The 20,437-nt window shown below is 29.0% G+C and overlaps 1 protein-coding gene and 1 long non-coding RNA gene across 2 annotated transcripts; one reads left to right on the top strand and one right to left on the bottom strand.

Annotated features, from left to right (window-relative positions):
* Positions 1-4,426: 4,426 nt before the first annotated feature.
* Positions 4,427-5,566, top strand: LOC140920584 (uncharacterized). The gene is made up of 2 exons (XR_012163303.1): positions 4,427-5,099; positions 5,288-5,566. It is a non-coding gene; the product is annotated as an uncharacterized lncRNA (long non-coding RNA).
* A 3,206-nt stretch (positions 5,567-8,772) lies between these two features.
* LOC101497378 (small ubiquitin-related modifier 1-like) lies at positions 8,773-11,145 on the bottom strand. The gene is made up of 3 exons (XM_004513831.4): positions 10,968-11,145; positions 9,295-9,444; positions 8,773-9,152 (listed from the first exon to the last, which is right to left on the bottom strand). The coding sequence occupies exons 1-3, from the start codon at positions 11,052-11,054 to the stop codon at positions 9,087-9,089; spliced, it is 303 nt and encodes a 100-aa protein (XP_004513888.1). The 5' UTR covers positions 11,055-11,145; the 3' UTR covers positions 8,773-9,086.
* Between the last annotated feature and the right edge of the window lie 9,292 nt (positions 11,146-20,437).

Here is a 20,437-nt window from a genome sequence, read left to right on the forward strand (position 1 = left end):
AACTCAAGTTGTCATGGTGATTCTGTTATAATTGCCAAGTGTGGATGTTGTGGAATTGTGTATAAGTGTGATTGATTGCAAAACCTTTTCGAAACTCAAGTTGTCGTGGTGATTGTGCTATAATTGCTAAATGTGAATATTTTGAAATTGTGTGTAACTGTGATTGATTGCAAATCCTTTTCGAAACTCAAGTCGTCATGGTGATTGAGCTATAATTGCTAAGTGTGATTGGTTGGATTTGTGTGTAAGTGTTGATTGATTTCGAAACCCTTTTAAAAGATGAATTTTGCTGAATTTTGCTGTTTTTCTGCTGTTGTCTGATGTGTATTCGAATACATACATGTTGTTTTGCTACTGACTTACTGTGTAGTCGAATACAGACTGTTGTATTCGAATACAGACATGCTGTTTTTGCTGCTGAATGCTGAAACAACCTTGTATTCGAATACAGAGATGTTATATTCGAATACAACAGTGCTATTTTGTTAAAAACTTCATTTTTCAACCTTGTTTATGCATGTTTGGCATATGGAAACCCTTTTAAGGTGCATGCTAAGTTGAAAGGTTATTTTGTACATTTAAAAACTTAAATGTTATGTGTTAATTGTTAATTTCGGTTGGTGACCCTTTACAACTATTGTGGAAATCTGGGCTTTGCCCTCAGATGAGAACTAGGACCATCCTACCGGTTAGTACCCTATGGATGGGAATGTAGTTGGATACACCTGACTTGAGCTATGTTAGGAGAATCTTGCGGGGCGCGTGAAGATCACTCGGGATGTATAGTTTTTTGTAGAATGATTAGATTAGGTTGACGTATAGAGACTAGATGTCTTTCTTTTGGGATGTGTTAATTTTAATTTAGAAGACTGTACCTATACCAATATTGTCATCTTGACATTTTATTATTGATGGGTTCCATGTACCACTCTTTGATGTGTAAATACTTTGGATTCGTATTTCAAAAACTATTCCGCTGCTTGTAAATTCTGTTGACTTATTTGTCGTTGTGTTACGACTTAAATATTTATCCAAAAGTATTTCCTTCTCTATTTCTTTGTTTTTATGAATTTGTTTTGAAAAAAAAAAATACACTCGCGCTGTTAAAAATCGGGGTGTTACAACAATCATTTGATTAATGTTTTGATGATAACAAAAATAATAAGAACAATTATCCTCTAATTATTTTGCTAGTGTGCATATTGAGACATTGCAACGAACGTCTGATTGTTCACATTCAAGTCAAAACAAATAATATATAAGTCAATGAATGATCCTTTTACCACAAAAGAAAAGAGTGCAAATATGATTATATGTCTCTAATAAAAGTCAACTATGACTCAAGACTTTTGTTCATCATCTGATTCGAAAAACAAGAGTCATATATGAATTAAGTCTTTGAGAAAGTCAACACTCTAATGAAAGTCAAATCTTCTGATGAAGAAAATGACTTTGGAAATTCTATGAAGTATTGTTTTCTCCAATAAAGCTATCATCTAAAAAAGCCAACGCCTTTAGTCAATAAGTCAACATTGAAGATTGACTTAAGTTATTGATATTTGTCTGAACACAAAATTCTAATTTCTAAGTGCAAGAATTTTTTTCATCGAACGAACATGACCTCAAAACATGGAAATGATTTATATCCCATGGTTAGTACAATATTCTTTTCCGTGCAGTATTACAACAGTTAGGAATAGTATTATGAATCATACACATCTTTTAATGGCTCAGTATACTATTGTTGCATGTCAAGATCTTCAATGACACTATTCTCAACAGATATATTGTTCAATATTTAAATAGAAATATTTTCAAACTGAAGAAGATTGATGAAATCCGATTTAATGATGTTTAATTAATAACGTTAGATATTATGAAGAACAATAATCAACGAAGTCGATCATCGTGATGGCCATGATACTCTCAATGATATTCATCATTCCAAGAGAAATCATACAATCATGAACATTTTGATGATAAGAATTTGATACAAGATAAGAAAATTTCAAAGTGATTAATGTATTATAAGAAAAAAGCAATTTTCAAAGAAAAATTTCTAAACAAGCCATGAACAAGTCAAAAGAAAATAATGAATGAAAAATTCTGTGTTGAGAGTTATTAGAAATTGATATAAATCAATCGAGAATGTAGTTGGATACACCTGACTTGAGCTATGTTAGGAGAATCTTGCGGGGCGCGTGAAGATCACTCGGGATGTATAGTTTTTTGTAGAATGATTAGATTAGGTTGACGTATAGAGACTAGATGTCTTTCTTTTGGGATGTGTTAATTTTAATTTAGAAGACTGTACCTATACCAATATTGTCATCTTGACATTTTATTATTGATGGGTTCCATGTACCACTCTTTGATGTGTAAATACTTTGGATTCGTATTTCAAAAACTATTCCGCTGCTTGTAAATTCTGTTGACTTATTTGTCGTTGTGTTACGACTTAAATATTTATCCAAAAGTATTTTCTTCTCTATTTCTTTGTTTTTATGAATTTGTTTTGAAAAAAAAAAATACACTCGCGCTGTTAAAAATCGGGGTGTTACAACAATCATTTGATTAATGTTTTGATGATAACAAAAATAATAAGAACAATTATCCTCTAATTATTTTGCTAGTGTGCATATTGAGACATTGCAACGAACGTCTGATTGTTCACATTCAAGTCAAAACAAATAATATATAAGTCAATGAATGATCCTTTTACCACAAAAGAAAAGAGTGCAAATATGATTATATGTCTCTAATAAAAGTCAACTATGACTCAAGACTTTTGTTCATCATCTGATTCGAAAAACAAGAGTCATATATGAATTAAGTCTTTGAGAAAGTCAACACTCTAATGAAAGTCAAATCTTCTGATGAAGAAAATGACTTTGGAAATTCTATGAAGTATTGTTTTCTCCAATAAAGCTATCATCTAAAAAAGCCAACGCCTTTAGTCAATAAGTCAACATTGAAGATTGACTTAAGTTATTGATATTTGTCTGAACACAAAATTCTAATTTCTAAGTGCAAGAATTTTTTTCATCGAACGAACATGACCTCAAAACATGGAAATGATTTATATCCCATGGTTAGTACAATATTCTTTTCCGTGCAGTATTACAACAGTTAGGAATAGTATTATGAATCATACACATCTTTTAATGGCTCAGTATACTATTGTTGCATGTCAAGATCTTCAATGACACTATTCTCAACAGATATATTGTTCAATATTTAAATAGAAATATTTTCAAACTGAAGAAGATTGATGAAATCCGATTTAATGATGTTTAATTAATAACGTTAGATATTATGAAGAACAATAATCAACGAAGTCGATCATCGTGATGGCCATGATACTCTCAATGATATTCATCATTCCAAGAGAAATCATACAATCATGAACATTTTGATGATAAGAATTTGATACAAGATAAGAAAATTTCAAAGTGATTAATGTATTATAAGAAAAAAGCAATTTTCAAAGAAAAATTTCTAAACAAGCCATGAACAAGTCAAAAGAAAATAATGAATGAAAAATTCTGTGTTGAGAGTTATTAGAAATTGATATAAATCAATCGAGTTATTTTTTTTATACATTTAAATTGATATAGGAATTGAATTGTATTATCCTTTGAATGAGAGTTAACATTCAAAGAAAGATTATGAGTCAACTCAGACACATACTTGAATAAATGTACATAAGTTCAATAATGACAACAACTCTCTAATCCAAAGAGGTAGAAGAGGTGAAAGAATATTCATAGTCTAAAAAGGCACATCAAAGAATACTTGTATGCTACTGATTTAATAGTGGATGAAGTTATCGACTGTATTGAGGCAAAATTTCTCTATAAGGGAATGACTATATGTACCAACAATTATTATGAACTAATATAAAAATATTTATGTCTCTTCTCTATCTCAACTCTGCTATTTGATGTAAGTTATTTATTATTCAACTTTATTTTATTAAAAAATGATTTACAAATATTTTGATAAAAAACGCATCTTTATGTTAAACAACCAAATTTAATTTTCATAAAAGGTCAACACAGTTCAAACATTATTTTTCTTGTGTTTTTCAACACCTTCAGATGCCATTAACCATTTACCGAGAAGTCAAAAATCTTAATTATGATGAATAAACAATAACAAAAAAATACGGACGAAGGAAAAGCAACACAAACAATACATTATTATATATAAGTTTTCTCTTATTTTAAATTGACTATAGAAAATTGACTTCAATACAAGATAAATTAAAATAAAAATGTAACAATTTTAATCGAAAGATTTAGACTAAATATATTAGAAGAATATCTACTCAAATGATATTAACTTTTAATATTATTATATAAAAAATTAATTGGTAACAATGAAGTGTTTGTTTGATGTGATTTGGCCAATAGGTTGTGGGTGTAATTGATAAAGAACTTTCAGATGCACAATATGCGTGTGAAGGGTACAGTTTTGGATCACAAATTGATATGGTGGTGCAACTACAATTTGCAAATGACACGATAATTATGGGGAAACAAACATGGGAGAATATAGTACTAATCAAGGTCACACTTCATTTAGTTGAATTAGTCTCTAGTTCAAGAGTAAATTTTCACAAGATTCATCTTATTGGCATAAATGATTGTAGAGAACGGTTAAGTGAGGCGACAAAGGTGTTAAATTGTAAAGTGTGGGATATTCCTTTTGTGTATTTAAATTTACAACAACCCTTGAAAATGAAAAACTTGGGAGCGCGTTGTGAATAATGTGAGAAATAGATTTTATCATTTTGGTTGAGAAACAATTTATTGATGGGAGGTTGTATTGTTTTAGTCTTTTTGAAACTAGTGGAAATATTACTACATCACACCCTTTTGTCCAAAAAAGTTAAATCACACCCATTTCTTAGTTCTCCGTCATAACTCATTTTGATGGCAAGACATTTATTCCCTCTCCTCCCCAAAAGCTTGAAGACTTCTCATGTTTCATTAATGGTTTCATCTTCCATTTTTCTCATCAAAATCTTGTCATCCTTATGATGAGATATGATTTGTGCTACCAACATAGAAGTTGATCTATTTGTTTTGTATATGGTAAATTTATTGTTGTGAAGTTTGGTCGATTTTTGTGGAAGGTTCAATTATGTTGGAATTTTGTTGAATTTTTGATGATTTTTTATCATCTTATTTGTTTATTGTTCATTCAGTATTGGATTTCTTGATTTTATTGAAAATTTAATCTATGTTGATTGTTTTTTAAGATTTGTATTTGACATTTATAGATTTGCTTGCTTCAAGACCGCAATAAACCGACCGTATGATGTTCACCACCAAAACTGCCACCTGAACAAACTTTTGTCTCAAACGAAAGGTGATGGTCCTCTATATGTCACCTGCAGTTTGTTGTGAGTTGAGTGTCTGAGCCTGTAATCGATCAATTGTCAACCCCTATATGTGACACAATGTGATTGAATAATGATGGTGATTAGGTGACTATGTGAATTGTGTGTATGAAATGATAATTTGTGATGCACGATATAAAATGATGATTATTTGGTCTAGTTCTCCCAAGGTTTTATTTTCTTTTATTTTAATAAAATCTATGATAGGTGGAAGAATTAGGAGTGTCAATTTAGTTGGGATGTCATTTATGTCATATGATGTATTTGCATGAGATAAAATTTGTGATGCTGAAGACAATTAAGTAACCCAGTGTGATGACGGAGAAACACAACATATAGAGGCCTTGGAGTGACGGTCAAGAGAACTTTGAGGTATTTGAGTTAATAATATTTGTGTGGCTTGGAGATGGCCTCCAATACAAGAAACTATCATGCAACACTCAATTATTTCGACTAGACACCAAATAGTGAATGAGGAGTATGATGTAGAGCGACCCTACGAAGGACTTGGATGTGTTTGCTTAATGACATAGTGCCATGTTCCTCTCAAGCGTTTTAGAGTTAGTTTGTTACCACATTATTGTATTTGTGTCATATTGTCTTTCAATAACAATAACATTACTCAAACAAAATAAAAAATAATAATAATAGTATTCTTTTAAAAATTATTGGAGACTTTGGGGTGGTTGTGGCCATCCTATGTCTCCAAGAAGATCCTCCCCTACTTATGTGTAACATGAGTTTGATGAGTTATCCTTTTGTTGTTTGGTGTTGCAATGTCACATATATGTCATATGCTAAAGGTGAAACTTAATGTTATAAGTCAAATTGAAAAGTCCTCAGTCTGATATGTGATGAAGACCTATAATGAAACAACAAATAATATTTCAAATCAAGAGTTTATAATAATTTTTAGTTTTAGTTGTATTTAATTTGAATTGTAATAGTTTTGATGTTATTTTTAATAGCGTGGTATAACTCTAGTATGGGTAGAATTTTGGCTTTATGGTCGAATTAGGGAAATCTTTCTTTAAATGTTATTGTACGAGACTCATTTTTTAACTTTGAAATAGGCTAAATTATCTCTAATGAGAATGATGAGGGAATTAAGTCTCTTCTTTGAATTATTGTATTAGAACTTGTGTAGTCTTATCAATGAATTTCTTTCCATTGTGATAATTTTTCATTGGTTTATCAATCTTCTAGGTTATGACGCATTTCTTCTTCATCTCATCCGTCTATTTCATGTTTGTTTATATTTCTTTTCTCTTTTATTTTGCCACTTTATTTCATAAAACACTTGGTTAGATCTCATTTTATCTGAACACAACTTAAATCCACATTAATAGGTGATATCGGAGTTGAAAATTTGTATTTTAGTTTTTAATTTTTCAATTTATTTAATGAGAAAAAATAAATAAAAAACGTTTGTTTTTGAAATGATTTTCAAGTTATGTGATTTTATGTATTGAAAGAATTTATGAAGTAAAGTATGTAAATGTGATCTCCTAAATCTTTGTGAGCTAAGTTTGTGTATCGGAATTTTTTTAAAAATTTTCCGATGCAGTTTAAATTTTTTTTTAAAAAATATCTGTTCTGAAAAATTTTAAAAAAACTTTTTCAAAAATTTAGTGGAATAAAAAAATTAAATAAAAAAAGAATAAAATGGATAATTTATATAAAAATAAAATAATAAAAGTATAATTTTCTAAAAGGGAATGGCACATTAGGATAGAGAAAAATTTGGAAATAGGAGCAGCCGCATAATCAACGACAAGCGTTCGCCCGCCGCATAATCAACGACAAGCATTCGCCCACCGCATTAGAATTGGAAACAAAAATAGTTACATATTACTCTATATCTTATATTAGCTAGCTATTCTAATTTAATTTTGATTACCTTTTATTATTTAATTAAACTTTTTATTATTTTAATTACGTGTAAGATTGATCACTATCACTATAATTTTAATTGATTAGTTGTTAATAATTGTACTGCAATTAATTGATTGATTTATATGATAATTAAGATTATAAATTATTGTACGATCGTTTAAGCTTTTTTATGTTTTATACTTTTCTTAAATTTAAACTCTTTGTATGACGAAATAATTTTAAAAAATAAACATTAATTATGAATAATCAAATAGGTTAATAGTGTTATTAAATGTATTGATAATTGATTCAAAAGAAATGAATACAAATAGAATTAAAATCAAAGATAATAAAAATTACAAATGAGACCGTAACTCTAAATTTTTTTTTAATGATCTTCAATTTTAAGTTTTTATAGTTCAAATAATCTGAATTAATTTAGTACTTGTTAATTAATTCGTAGATATGATAATCCTTTATATTCCTTTTGCAATAACTCTAAGTATATTTTTAACGCAATCGTATATTTTTAACGCAATCGTAGTTCAATTAATTCAATGCTTAAAAGTCCCTTAAAACTTTTTGATACAGTTAATAACACTAAGTATAATTTAACAGCTTTCCTCTTATTCAAAATAAGTTGAGTTTGATACACATTTTTTTCATATTAAGTATAATTTAATAGTATTGCGATCGAGTTCATTGAATTTAATGATGTAAACCACACTCTTGCCGACAAACACTTTGCTGCTCTTTTCCTTTATCTTGGACAGAAATATGTACATGGTCTCAACCTTAAAAGTAATACAATACAAGAGGATGAAGGACTTATAATTTTTTATTTTTACCAATAAAATCTAACAATTTTAGTCCTTTATTTTAATTTTTTTAATTAAAAATTATCAATAACATATTTTTAAATAACATAATATATAACATAATTATATATAATATAATATTATATATTGATTAATATTCATAAAATTACAATAAAATCCTATAAAAACTTAACTTTTAATTTCTAATTTTTTTATAATTTACTTAATAACATAAATAATTAATACATCTAAACAATTCAATATTATAAAATGATATGCCAAATCATAAAAAATATATCAAATCGCCATTTTATAGTTCAAAAATCTAAAAGAGACAAAAACTATCAATTTTTAAAATAAAAAGACCAAATACATTAATTTAATGAAAATAGAAAGACCAACAGTTTTTTAGAATTGAAATGGTTTTTCATATCTGAAATGGAGGCAAAGGTCCTCCGCATGAGAGAAAGAATGAAATCCATAAAAAAAAATATATATATATATATATCAATATTATTATTTCATAAATAAATCAAACTTAGAAAGAAAAAAAATATTGATGTATTTTGACTAAATCCATCAACTACCAAACTGACCCTTATAGTTAAAACTAAAGGATGTAAGTTATAAGTCACTGTATGACTATGGCCGTCAAAGATGCCCCTAACAATATCAACATAACTCCTACCTTATGAACCATAAAAAACAAAAATCACATTCCAATTCACACACATGATTATTATCAAGTTTCATCCCTCTGAGCTGAACATCCAATACTTAGGTGTTGAGATATATCAACACCCATATGGATTATGGAACAAGCTCAAGAAGTGAGTATAAGCCTTCACAGGTAGAATTATTATAATTATAATCCACTCATAATCATATTGACAAGTGATGATAATAGAAGATGCATAATATGCATTAGCCTAGCCCTACGTCAAACTAATTCTACTCATAATACGGCACACACATCGTCACTTCCTTCAGACAACAGAACCTCCTGTCTGATGAAGCATGGCATCTATTTCATCACCATCTTCCATTTCCAACTGCAACAAGATATATTTTCAAGTAATAAAACATGAATGTTAGATAATTATGATCGGAAAATAATTGGTATTGATAAAGTAATGAAGAGATAATGCACACACGGTAGAGATGAAGTAATAAAGAGATGATGCAAACACAAACCTCGTCGGGAGTCTGCTCTGCGCGAAGGCGACGCCCATCAAACAGAAAAGCAATGGAGTTGAAATCCACAGATTGCCGATCGCAGTATGCATTCATAAGTTTTTTCAGTTGGGTGCTTCTCTTGATCCTGAAGAACACTTCATTCCCATCCTACAACATCCAAAAACGCCCAAAATCAGCACTAATAACTCCAATTTTTAATTTCATGGTTCTAAACTTTTGACAGTAACTAAGACTAATATTAATATAAAAAACTATAACCATGTCAAGAATTTTTAGTATAACTTCCATTTGCGACAAATATCTCAATAACATTCAATGGTCTCCCAAATCCAACAACATAGTAAAAAACTAGATAGAAATTTTAGGTCACATTGAAGACTACAGCTTTTGAATAATAATAGAATGATCATTGATCTAAAAAGAATACTAACAAAGACAATAATAAGAAAGATAAAGGTTCCAGTATAAAACTTAGGGAACCTATATTAATATTCAGGTACAAATAGATGCCACATAAACATATATCCCTCCTTTGTAAGCCAAAGTAAACAAAGAAAATCACATCCTTCCATTAAAACCTATATACAGATTGGAGACACATGGAGGTATGCAACAAAAAATGAACCATGAAACTATCAAAATATATACTGATGATTCCTGTATATCACTCAGAAGTAGGAATTCAAAACTGTCACACAATCATCATCTCTTTAAACACCATAATTCATATTAGCACCTAAAGATTACTATTGAAAATGAAACAAAAAAACCCATTAAAAAAATCCACCAATATAAAGATTCAAAACTTCTTACCTATATCAGTACATCCATCCCAAAACATCAAGTGACTACATATTGTATATAAACAGTCCACAGACATTCAAAACAAATTCAATCCAAAAAACACTATAAGAAAGGAGCACTAGTGATCATCTTTTTTTCACACTTGAATTTTTTATTTGGTTCTTAAACAGCCTAACGGTGAAACTCATACACACACTAATTGTGGAAAAATGGGGATATCGGGTTTGAACCCGCACCCAAGCATATCAAATGTCATGATTCAAATGTCCCTGCAGGTGCACAGCTACTATATTTGTGCTAAAGAACTTCTCACACTTGATTTATTATATATGAAAATGAGCATCAATGTCAAATTAATGACGAAAAGCTAATATGGAGATTATGTCTGTCAAACTCATAATCATGCTTAGTCTTAGGTATTCCTTAAATTTCTTGTATAAAAAAAGAAAGCTAATATAGAAATTATGAACTCGAGACCAATAAAATTAAATTCTCATCTGAAAAAGCATAATTAAAAAACAATCATCATTAAATAAAAGAATAATAAAAACTGAAAATGGAAACAATTAATTAAAATCCTAAAATATTTAAAAGCAATAATATCAAAGTTTAATTCTTATCAACCTTGAGTCAAAAAAAAAAAAAAATCTGATCCAACCCCATAAATCCAAACCAAAATAAACTTTCATATCCCACAATCAAATAAAAATAAATAAACAAAGAAAATCCCATACTTCAACAAACAAATTTCAAATATCATAAACCAAGCAAACGAATTTAAACATCAACGACCGACGGTGATTGATTAACACAACTGAAATAAAAAATACAAAACCCTAGAAATGGAAGGAAAAAATCGAACGAACCTGACCCTTGACTTTGAGATTGATATGTGCACCCCCCTGATCAGTAGGCTTCTTATCTTCGTCGTTGTTGACAACACCTGAAGACATCTTTCAAATTCTCTCTCCGACGGAATAAAAAAAAAAACGCTGCTTAGCTTAGCTTCTCTCTGTCACCGCTGACAATGGATATATGCTTTGAAAAACACTGATCATGATATTCTTATAAGATGGCATCAAAATCAACAGTTCAGATTCTCTCGCTTTGGTGTGGATGTCTCTACCGTTTCTTTGTTTCTGGGCCCGCAAGGTACAGACCTGCTTTGAGCCCAGGCCCGACAACTTTTTTTTTCATTTTCAATGCAATAAAAATTATCACTTATTACAATAATGTAGTTGAGTTTTTGTAAGTTTGCACAAAATAAAAAAATGATTACGTATATATATATATATTTAAAATATTGTTATGATTAAAAATAATAAGATATAATTGAATAGGATATAAAAAATTGATATAATATATATTAAATATTTGAATTTTTATTATTTTTAATATTAAGCTTCGCTGTTAAAATTTAAAGATAATATAGAACAGACAAATGGATTATAAGTACAAATGTTGATAATAAAAATCTAGTATTTTCTTGTTTTTTCAAATAATTTTAAAAATAATGATAGAAATATATATGCACCAAAATTTGATGTCATATGTTAACTTCAAATTTTGCGTTGATTTAATAAAAATAGATTTTATCATGTAGTAATTTATATAAAATAGACCTTAGTCTATGGCCAATATGTATTTATAGGCTATTTTTTAGTGACTTTGGTATGTCTTTTAAAAAAATTAATATAACTCAAAAGTCTTTATTTACCCGATCCCTTCTATACTTTTTTTTAGTGATTTTGGTAACTAAAACCATATTAGTGTAATTGGATACTAAACAGAAAAACCGAACAAACACAGTGCATGAATTGAACACTATCAGTACAATTTATGGTGGCACATCTTGATTCTCTTCTCCACTTGGTTTTTCCCATGGTTTGTTCTTCCTATTCATAACCAAAGTAAACAAAATTATTAAAAAATTCACAACTTAAAACAACAATAGTATAAAAGGTTTAGGGCTGCATGTTAGGATGTGGTTTGTTTCATTTTACGCCTGTTTTGATTTTATACCTTTCAATAATTTCTTGCCAAAATTGTTTCAGTGATATAAATGTTAGGTTTTACTATTCTTTTTATATATATCATTTGTACATTATACGTATTTCTAAATAGTAATTCTATAACCAATTGAAAATGCAATTGAAATTGATTTTTTGTAATAGCATTTAATTTAACGTTAGATTCATGTGAAAACGGATGATTCATGTGGAAGGAAGAATATTTGAAATTGATTTCAAATAATATTTTTATAGATTATTTATATTAATTATATTTATATTTGTAAATGTGATTGTTGGCGGTTTGAAGGAAATTTTTTAACAGATCTACATTTATTCATAGTAAATAAAAAACTAATGTTATTATTAGTTTTATTATTGATTGCTATTAATAGAAAAGTTACCTATTTTAGGTTTGTGAAGAATTTAATTTAATCAATTAATCTGTATAGAAGATTTGTCATAATACAAATCACTATATTAACTTCAAAATACCCCACTTTAAATAAAAAATACATAAATAATTTTAAGATTAGCAAATTATGGATAAATATTATAAAATAACTATAAGTAAAACTAATGATGCATGAGAAAAATTATAGATGATTAATTGTAGATGATAAATATTATAATAATTAATTGATTGGATTGTTATTAAAATAAAAATTATAGTGCGTAGATTTCCAATGACTTATTTTTTTAGTCGATAGTTCCAACAATTATATTTTACCTATATTTTACCATGCATGCTTCAAGTATATGAAAGTATAAACGTTGAAACTATTTCACGGAAAAATAAGTTGTAAAGAATAAAGTACTGCACAACATATACTAGGTGTGTTTTAATTAATTTTATTTATTATTTATTTTATATTAATTTTACTTTATTATTAATTAATTTTACTTTATTATTAATTAATTTTATATTATTATTAACTAATATTTTAATTATTTATTTATTTTAATATTTAATATAAAAATTATATGTGTAAAAGATTACATTTCTATAATGGGAACAACTACTGGCCGAAAAAAATTTCACATTGTCAGTTTCTTGGATATGCAACCCAGTGAAAATCTAAAAAGTAAACATTTTAATGTTTTTTCTAAAGTGAAGTATTTTAGATTTTTTATTAAAACAAGGGATATATAGAATAATTATGATTAAGGTCAAAAATTTATAATAATCTACAGTTATAATTTATTGACTGTATAAAAATAATTTATTCTAATAATATATATAAATTAAATAATAATAATAAAACAAAAAATTACACGATATTCAACATAACAAATAAAAAAAATATTGATAAATAAATAAGTTTCTTTCAAATGTCAATAAGAATAGTACAAGTAAATTTATCATGTACAAGTAACCTCCCACAAATTTATTATTGGATTCATGTATTGGCTAAAGTTTACACAATTCTTCTTTCAATCATTTTATCTCACCCTCAAGTATCGAAATATTCTCTTAGGACTACCTATTCTCCGCCACCAATCATTGATAATCAACATAGCGCATAATCTTATTTTCATTTATTTGTTACAGTTAACTCTTCAATAATCTGTCAAAACGAAAAACAATTGAAACAAACACATTATTTATTATTGAATTAGTTATACAAGCAAATAAGATAAATGCTTACCATGTTATTTTGAAATGTTTTTAATATTGTTTTCTTCTGACACTGTAAAATTGGCCAATTCAAAAATTCCAAGAATCGAAACTTGGGAACAGATGATTGACCCAAGGGCAAGTGGTTGAACGCCTAAATCTAAAATAAATATTAATATATTTAATAAATGTATTTTAATTTAAAGACAACACAAGATGGAAGATGGTGATATAAAATGCTATAAAATATATATATGTAAGAAAGCTGCACAACCTGTTATGTGTGTTTATCAATCTACTTTCTCCTATTTCAACACAATTTTAGTTCTAATTAAATTTTAAACTAAAATATTATACACAGCTACATCTCAATTGTAGCTATACAAAGACTCTAGGTCATCAATGTTTTAATTCCACTTCAACCACCAAGTCAATCTTAAATGGGATCAATGTCATCAATTGTTAATAGTGGAAAATAGTTGTTGTTCAGACGCTCCAATGCAACAGTGCTACAACACCATTATTTGAGAATATTTTGTAGTAAATATCATATCGTAAAACAATATTAATTTGTTCAAATTCTACTAAAGTGCAAAGCTATAACACTATTATAGTCGCTATTTAACAACACGGAATGAGATACAATTACGGTTTAAATTTTATTCAACATCATGAATGCAAATTCAAAATAAGCTTTCAACAAAGCCGCCCAGAACCAAATCAAACAAAATACACAAACAAACAAAAACCAAAAATCCTCATGTTTCAGCAAATGATCATTACCCCTAGAAAAAAATCTCAAATTCCATAGAACCATTAACCAGAGTTAAAAATCACGCATGTAAACAGCATGAACCAACATAAGACCAAAATCCTAGAAACTGATGTAAAGATTGAACCTGACCTTTTATCATGTTTGACATTTACGCCAGAATAAAATATGGTGCGTATTATATCCCCATCCTTCATGTGCAGCTGCAGCAAAATATATTTTCAAGTCATATACAAAGAATGTAAGCAATTATTATTAGAACATTTCTAGTATTGAGACAACTGTGAACATATGTTAGCAAACCCAAACCTCATTTGGAGTCTTATTATCTGCGTTAAGGGCAAGGCGACGCCCATTAAAACAAAAAATAACTACTTTTTCATAGTCCCTAATTTCACGATCACTGTGATCAATCATGAGTTTTTTCAGTGGTGTTTTTGTTCACCACGTATGAAATTCCGTTCTCAATCTACAACATTTAAACCCCCCCCCAAAACAAAAAACATAAACTCAGTGTTAATTTCATGTTTTCAAATTTTTTACAGCAACCAAGATTAATAATGTGGCAAACTATAGCATAACCACATCAATAATTTAAAAAAAAAAATCCATTTCTGATAAATCTCTGAACAACAAGTAAAAACCTGGACACAAAATTCAGGTAACTTTGAAGAGTATATACAACTTTCAAATGACAATAGAAAGATCAATTATCTAAAGGCAAACCCAATACTCAAGAAAGAGGCAATATATAAATTTAGGGAACATATATTACTATCTAGATACACATCAATTTTATTTATCTCTCAGTCAAATTCTAGATTATCAGAACCCTTTCCCATTCCCGGAGGGTTAAAACCGAAAAGGACACCCATCTTTTTCCATAAAACCTATATACACGGAAAGATATAGAACCCCAGTAAAACCGATCTGAACCTTTCAGATCAAAAGTGTGTTCGGAGTCCGATACATGTAAGAGTCAAACACCGACATGTGTGAACACATTTAATTAATTTATTTTCTCATTATCATCGGTGCTCAATTGGCAGTGAAAATAAACTCGCAAATTTGTAACGGGAAAAGGGCACGAAAACCATGAGTAATAGTACCGGTCAAAAGGGTTAAGAAAATATTTCATAGGATACAACGTATTCCACATTCAGACACAATCAAGTATTGATTTTTAAATTTTAACCAACCACATGAATCCAAACCCAAAACAGACCCTACTTTATAATAAAAAAATAAAAATAAAATAAGCAATCAAACAAGCAAAAAAATTAAAAAGAAGAAACGAAATGATGAGTGAATGACTGTGAGATTGATATGTGTGTCCTGTTCTTCCTCCTTGCTAGCAATGGTAGACTGCATTTTCAAATTCTCCAATGAATCAATGAATTCAAAAAACACAGGCAAAATATTGCATAAAGCCTATAGCTACTATTTTAATAGTTTAAAATGATTGATATATGACTCAAAATTGGGATTTTTTTTTTATCAAAATGTCACTGAAAAAATATTATTTGATTGTCTTACTTTTTAAACCCAATCAGAGTTCATAGGTCCAAGAGCTACAAATTGAAGACATATTTTTTTTTCTCCGTTGGAAATCGCAGATCCAAAGAGCCATCTGGTACTAGTATTTTTTTTTTTTATTTTAACAATTGTTATTAATTATTTAATAAATTAAAAAAAATTAAATTATTTAAAAAATAAAATACTAATAATCAAAATAAAATATATTAATAAATAATAATAATTATAATTAAAAATGATTATAATTAAAAATAGTAAATTATTTATAAATTTCAAAGAAAATACATTAAAATGGAGAAAAAAAATACTAAATAATAATAATAATTTAAAAAAAATTATATTAATAACATGAAACAAAATATATTAAATTAACAAAAAAAAATACATCACATTTGAAAAAAAAAATATCAAATTTATATTAACGATATCCACTTAAATGACCTCCAATTCCAAATCTAGGATGTCGTCGAACTCGTCTAACTCTTTGAACGAGTTGAGGTTCTTCCGATTTTATCCTGATTATGATCATTATCCTCAATGTAAGTTGTAGGTGGATTAGAACCACTACCACCTGCTTCTATATAATTTTGAGAATGAGAATTATACATAATCAAACACAGCATAAGTGGACTCGGGAGTTGTGCACTGACTTCCAAACAAATTTTAGAAAAGTCTACGTTATGTCGGATTACTGGGGATTGGTATTTCTAGCACCAATGGAACGTAATACTGAGTCGGTGATGGATCATAACATGGAACTTCTGTAGCGACATGTAGGTGAGGTGATGATAAAGACGGTTCTGCTATGTTTTGTTGTTGTGAGGTTGATTGGGAGGTCGACTACACATGAGAATACAACGGCGATTGCAAACGAGGATCACAAAGATATTGTTCAACATATATAAATAATTTGGTGTGATGTCTAAACCAAATCATATATTTTGTGTTATTGCATAAAACACCTTCTACGATCTTACCTTGCAACACGTAATTTTGACGCTCGTTCTAATGTTTAATTTCTTTCTTCCAAACTCAGTTCTAATTATCATCAACCCCATGCCTCATGTCGGCCTGATGGTACATTTTTATGTCCTCTGTTGGTTGTGGTATTTGTTGATGGAAGCCGAACTGAAGTGTGACTCTATCTATATGATGTTTTCAATAATATGATAACAATGCAATCCAAGTGACCATCTATTCTTCGGAAACTTCATGTTGGAACCCGAGATAAGGTCTCCAATAAAACTGATATATAAAAAATAAGCTAAAGTAATTATAACAAGTACAAACAAAAAATAAATATTTAAAAAGTTCAAATAAATGTGAATGAATATATTACTTCATCAACCATCATAAACAAAATATTTAAAAAGTTCAAATAAATATGAATGAATATATTACTTCCTCAACCATCATGTGATCAATTGTTTTTCGGTATTCTTCTACGTCGTTATGAGGAACTTTATCAAAATTTAGACCACCAGAATTAAATATGTCGAATATATCAAAATAAAAAATATAATAAAATTAATAATATGGTAAGTAGTTGGTTTTAAAAAAAAAAGAAAAAATAATATAAAATTTATTTGCAATAGTTATCGTTGTACAAGTGGAAATATTCATGCATTGGGTGATTTTTGAGCGACACAAGACAAACGATACCATGTCTAGTTTTGCAACAATAATGCACATCCTCTCATAGACATTACATTGGGTTTCGTTGCAAAACATAGTTCTCTATAAAGTGTAGCTAAAACTACTGAACCCCAACTATATTGGGATGCTGTATTTAAATCTCCTAATAGTGGAAGATATTTTAAATGTATACGGTTGTTGGATTTGTCAGGCATCAATAATTCTCTGATCATACGTAGTATAGACTATATTCTCGACATGATGCTTGTTTTTCTAATACATATGCATATTGACCAACATCGTCGTCAAACGTATCCTTGAGCCATTTTAATTTAATAGAATTATCTTTTGTTGCTCCCTCAGGTGGGATAACTCCTAAGTAATATTGACAAACTTCTTTAACGTGCACAAAATTTGAATCGCTAACAGGAAAATCAAAAACATTTAATCCTAAATGTAGTATACATTTTCCAAAGTTATTGTGCATTCACCTACTTGAAGATGAAACGTGTGAGTTTTTGGTCTTCATCTCTCAACCATATCAGTAATCAGACCGACATCTATTTTATAATTTTCGAGTTTGATCACTTCATCGAAGTCAGCCTCTTGCAAATATGGTAATATGGCTTCGTTTGGTTTTTTATTAACATTACCATGACATTTTAGCTTATCCTTTAAGGGTGAACGAAATTAATAATATATAACAAAAATAAAATAATCAATTAGACTAAAAAAATTATAAATAAAATAAAATAAAATACTTAAAAATGCTTTAATGTATTGGATTTCAGCTATGTGATTCGTATATAGTTCCATGATAAAAAGAGAAATTTTGATAGAAAAACGTTGATATTACTTTACTTTGAATGTATGAAAGAGATGTGATAAAGAAAAGTAGGAAAGTTGTGATAAAAACATGGGACAAATGATGTATTTATAGGTCGCGTCCTCAAGCAACGACTTGTTTAATTCAGATCCGTTCAGGGGTCGCTCCCCCAGGCCGCAATCTCTTCATAGGGTCGCACTGCCGGGCTACGATCTCTTCAAGGGGTTGCACCCCCAAGCCGCGATCACTGCAAGGCTACAATTATTCAATCTCATTTGTTGAATAAAATTTATCAACGGATATGGATGATCTTGGACAAATCCTTGTGATTTGTTTTCAACCAATGAAGTTATTCTATTAAATATTCAATCATGCCCGTTGAATAAAATTTATCAACGAATGTGGATGATCTAGGACAAATCCTTGTGATTTTTTTTCAACCAATGAAATTATTCTATTCAATATTCAATTTTGTCCATTGAATAAAATTTATCAACGGATGTGGATGATCCAGTACAAATCCTTATGATTTGTTTTCAACCAATGAAATTAATCTATTCAATATTCAATATTGTCTATTGAATATAATTTATCAAGGATGTGGATGATCTAGTACAAATCCTTGTGATTTGTTTTCAACCAATGAAATTATACTCTTAAAGATTACAAACACCTTATACCTTGTATAAATAGAAAACAAACTTACACTATCTCACCACACCTTCTATCTCACCATACCTTCTAGCATTTCATATTTACATTCTATCTCACCATACCTTCTAGCATTTCATACTTAATCATGACTGCTCAACAAGTAATTTGTATTGTTTATTACAATGGTTCAATTATCGACAGAGTTGAAGATAAAACATTCGTAATTGATTATAAAAAGACGTTCAAAGTACATTCGGGAAGCAACCTTGCTCGTCTAAAGAATGTTATTAAAAAAATTTACAGTTCGATGATAGAGTCACGATAACTGATAAAGTTTATCGACACCTTGTGTTCTTTGGTGAAAATACAACAAGGTTTGAACCGATGAAGATGTTGAGTTGATGATTGATGTTTATGCACAATGGTCACAACTCGACACCATCGAGTTATATGTTACCTTTGAGTATGGTCCTCCATCAACAAACATTGATCAACAATCAAACTCAAACATACCTAATCTCGACTACATCTGACGTTTTGATCAAAGCAACCCTTATAAACCCGACTTATATTCTCCATCACAACACTATGAAACATACTCTACCCAATTAGAACAAACTCATCCGGAATGTTTTCAACTTCATCGTGAATCTCTTTAAACAAGTCCACAATGCGATATTCCTCTTAGTGTCTTATATAATATCAAACGAGGAAGAATTAGGTGATTATAGTGAACAGGATGAAAAATACTTTGATGAATAATCTGGTGATTCCGACGATGACATTGATGTTGACGAAGATATGGAAGCAGAAGATCAACCTATCCTACCTGAATCCGATCCACCATCTCAACTAAAGAACGTCAATTTAGATACTGAAGAGCAATCAAGTGAATTTGATCACTTGTTCATTAACGAAGTCATGTCAATAGGTGGAACTCTTGCAGTTGGAATGAAGTTTCAAAACAAAGATGAATGTGTGCATGCAATCAAATGTTACCATTTAAAACAATCATTGAATTTTGTGGTACAAAAATTAGATTTAGAAAGGTATGTTATTTATTGTTCAAGTCCAAATTAGTTGTTTAGATGTAGAGCTTCAAAATACAAACAGAGTGAATTGTGGGTAATTGATAAATTGAATGTGCCTCATACATGCACACATTCTGCATTGTCATAAGATCATACGAAACTCGGTTCTAACATGATATGTATAATCGTAATGCAAATTCTGAAAGTGGATCCTTCAATCAAAATGAAGGTCATTATTGTTCAGATTCGGGCATT

The sequence above is a fragment of the Cicer arietinum genome, chromosome 5 (assembly GCF_000331145.2).
Source record: "Cicer arietinum cultivar CDC Frontier isolate Library 1 chromosome 5, Cicar.CDCFrontier_v2.0, whole genome shotgun sequence".
Lineage (NCBI taxonomy): Eukaryota > Viridiplantae > Streptophyta > Magnoliopsida > Fabales > Fabaceae > Cicer > Cicer arietinum.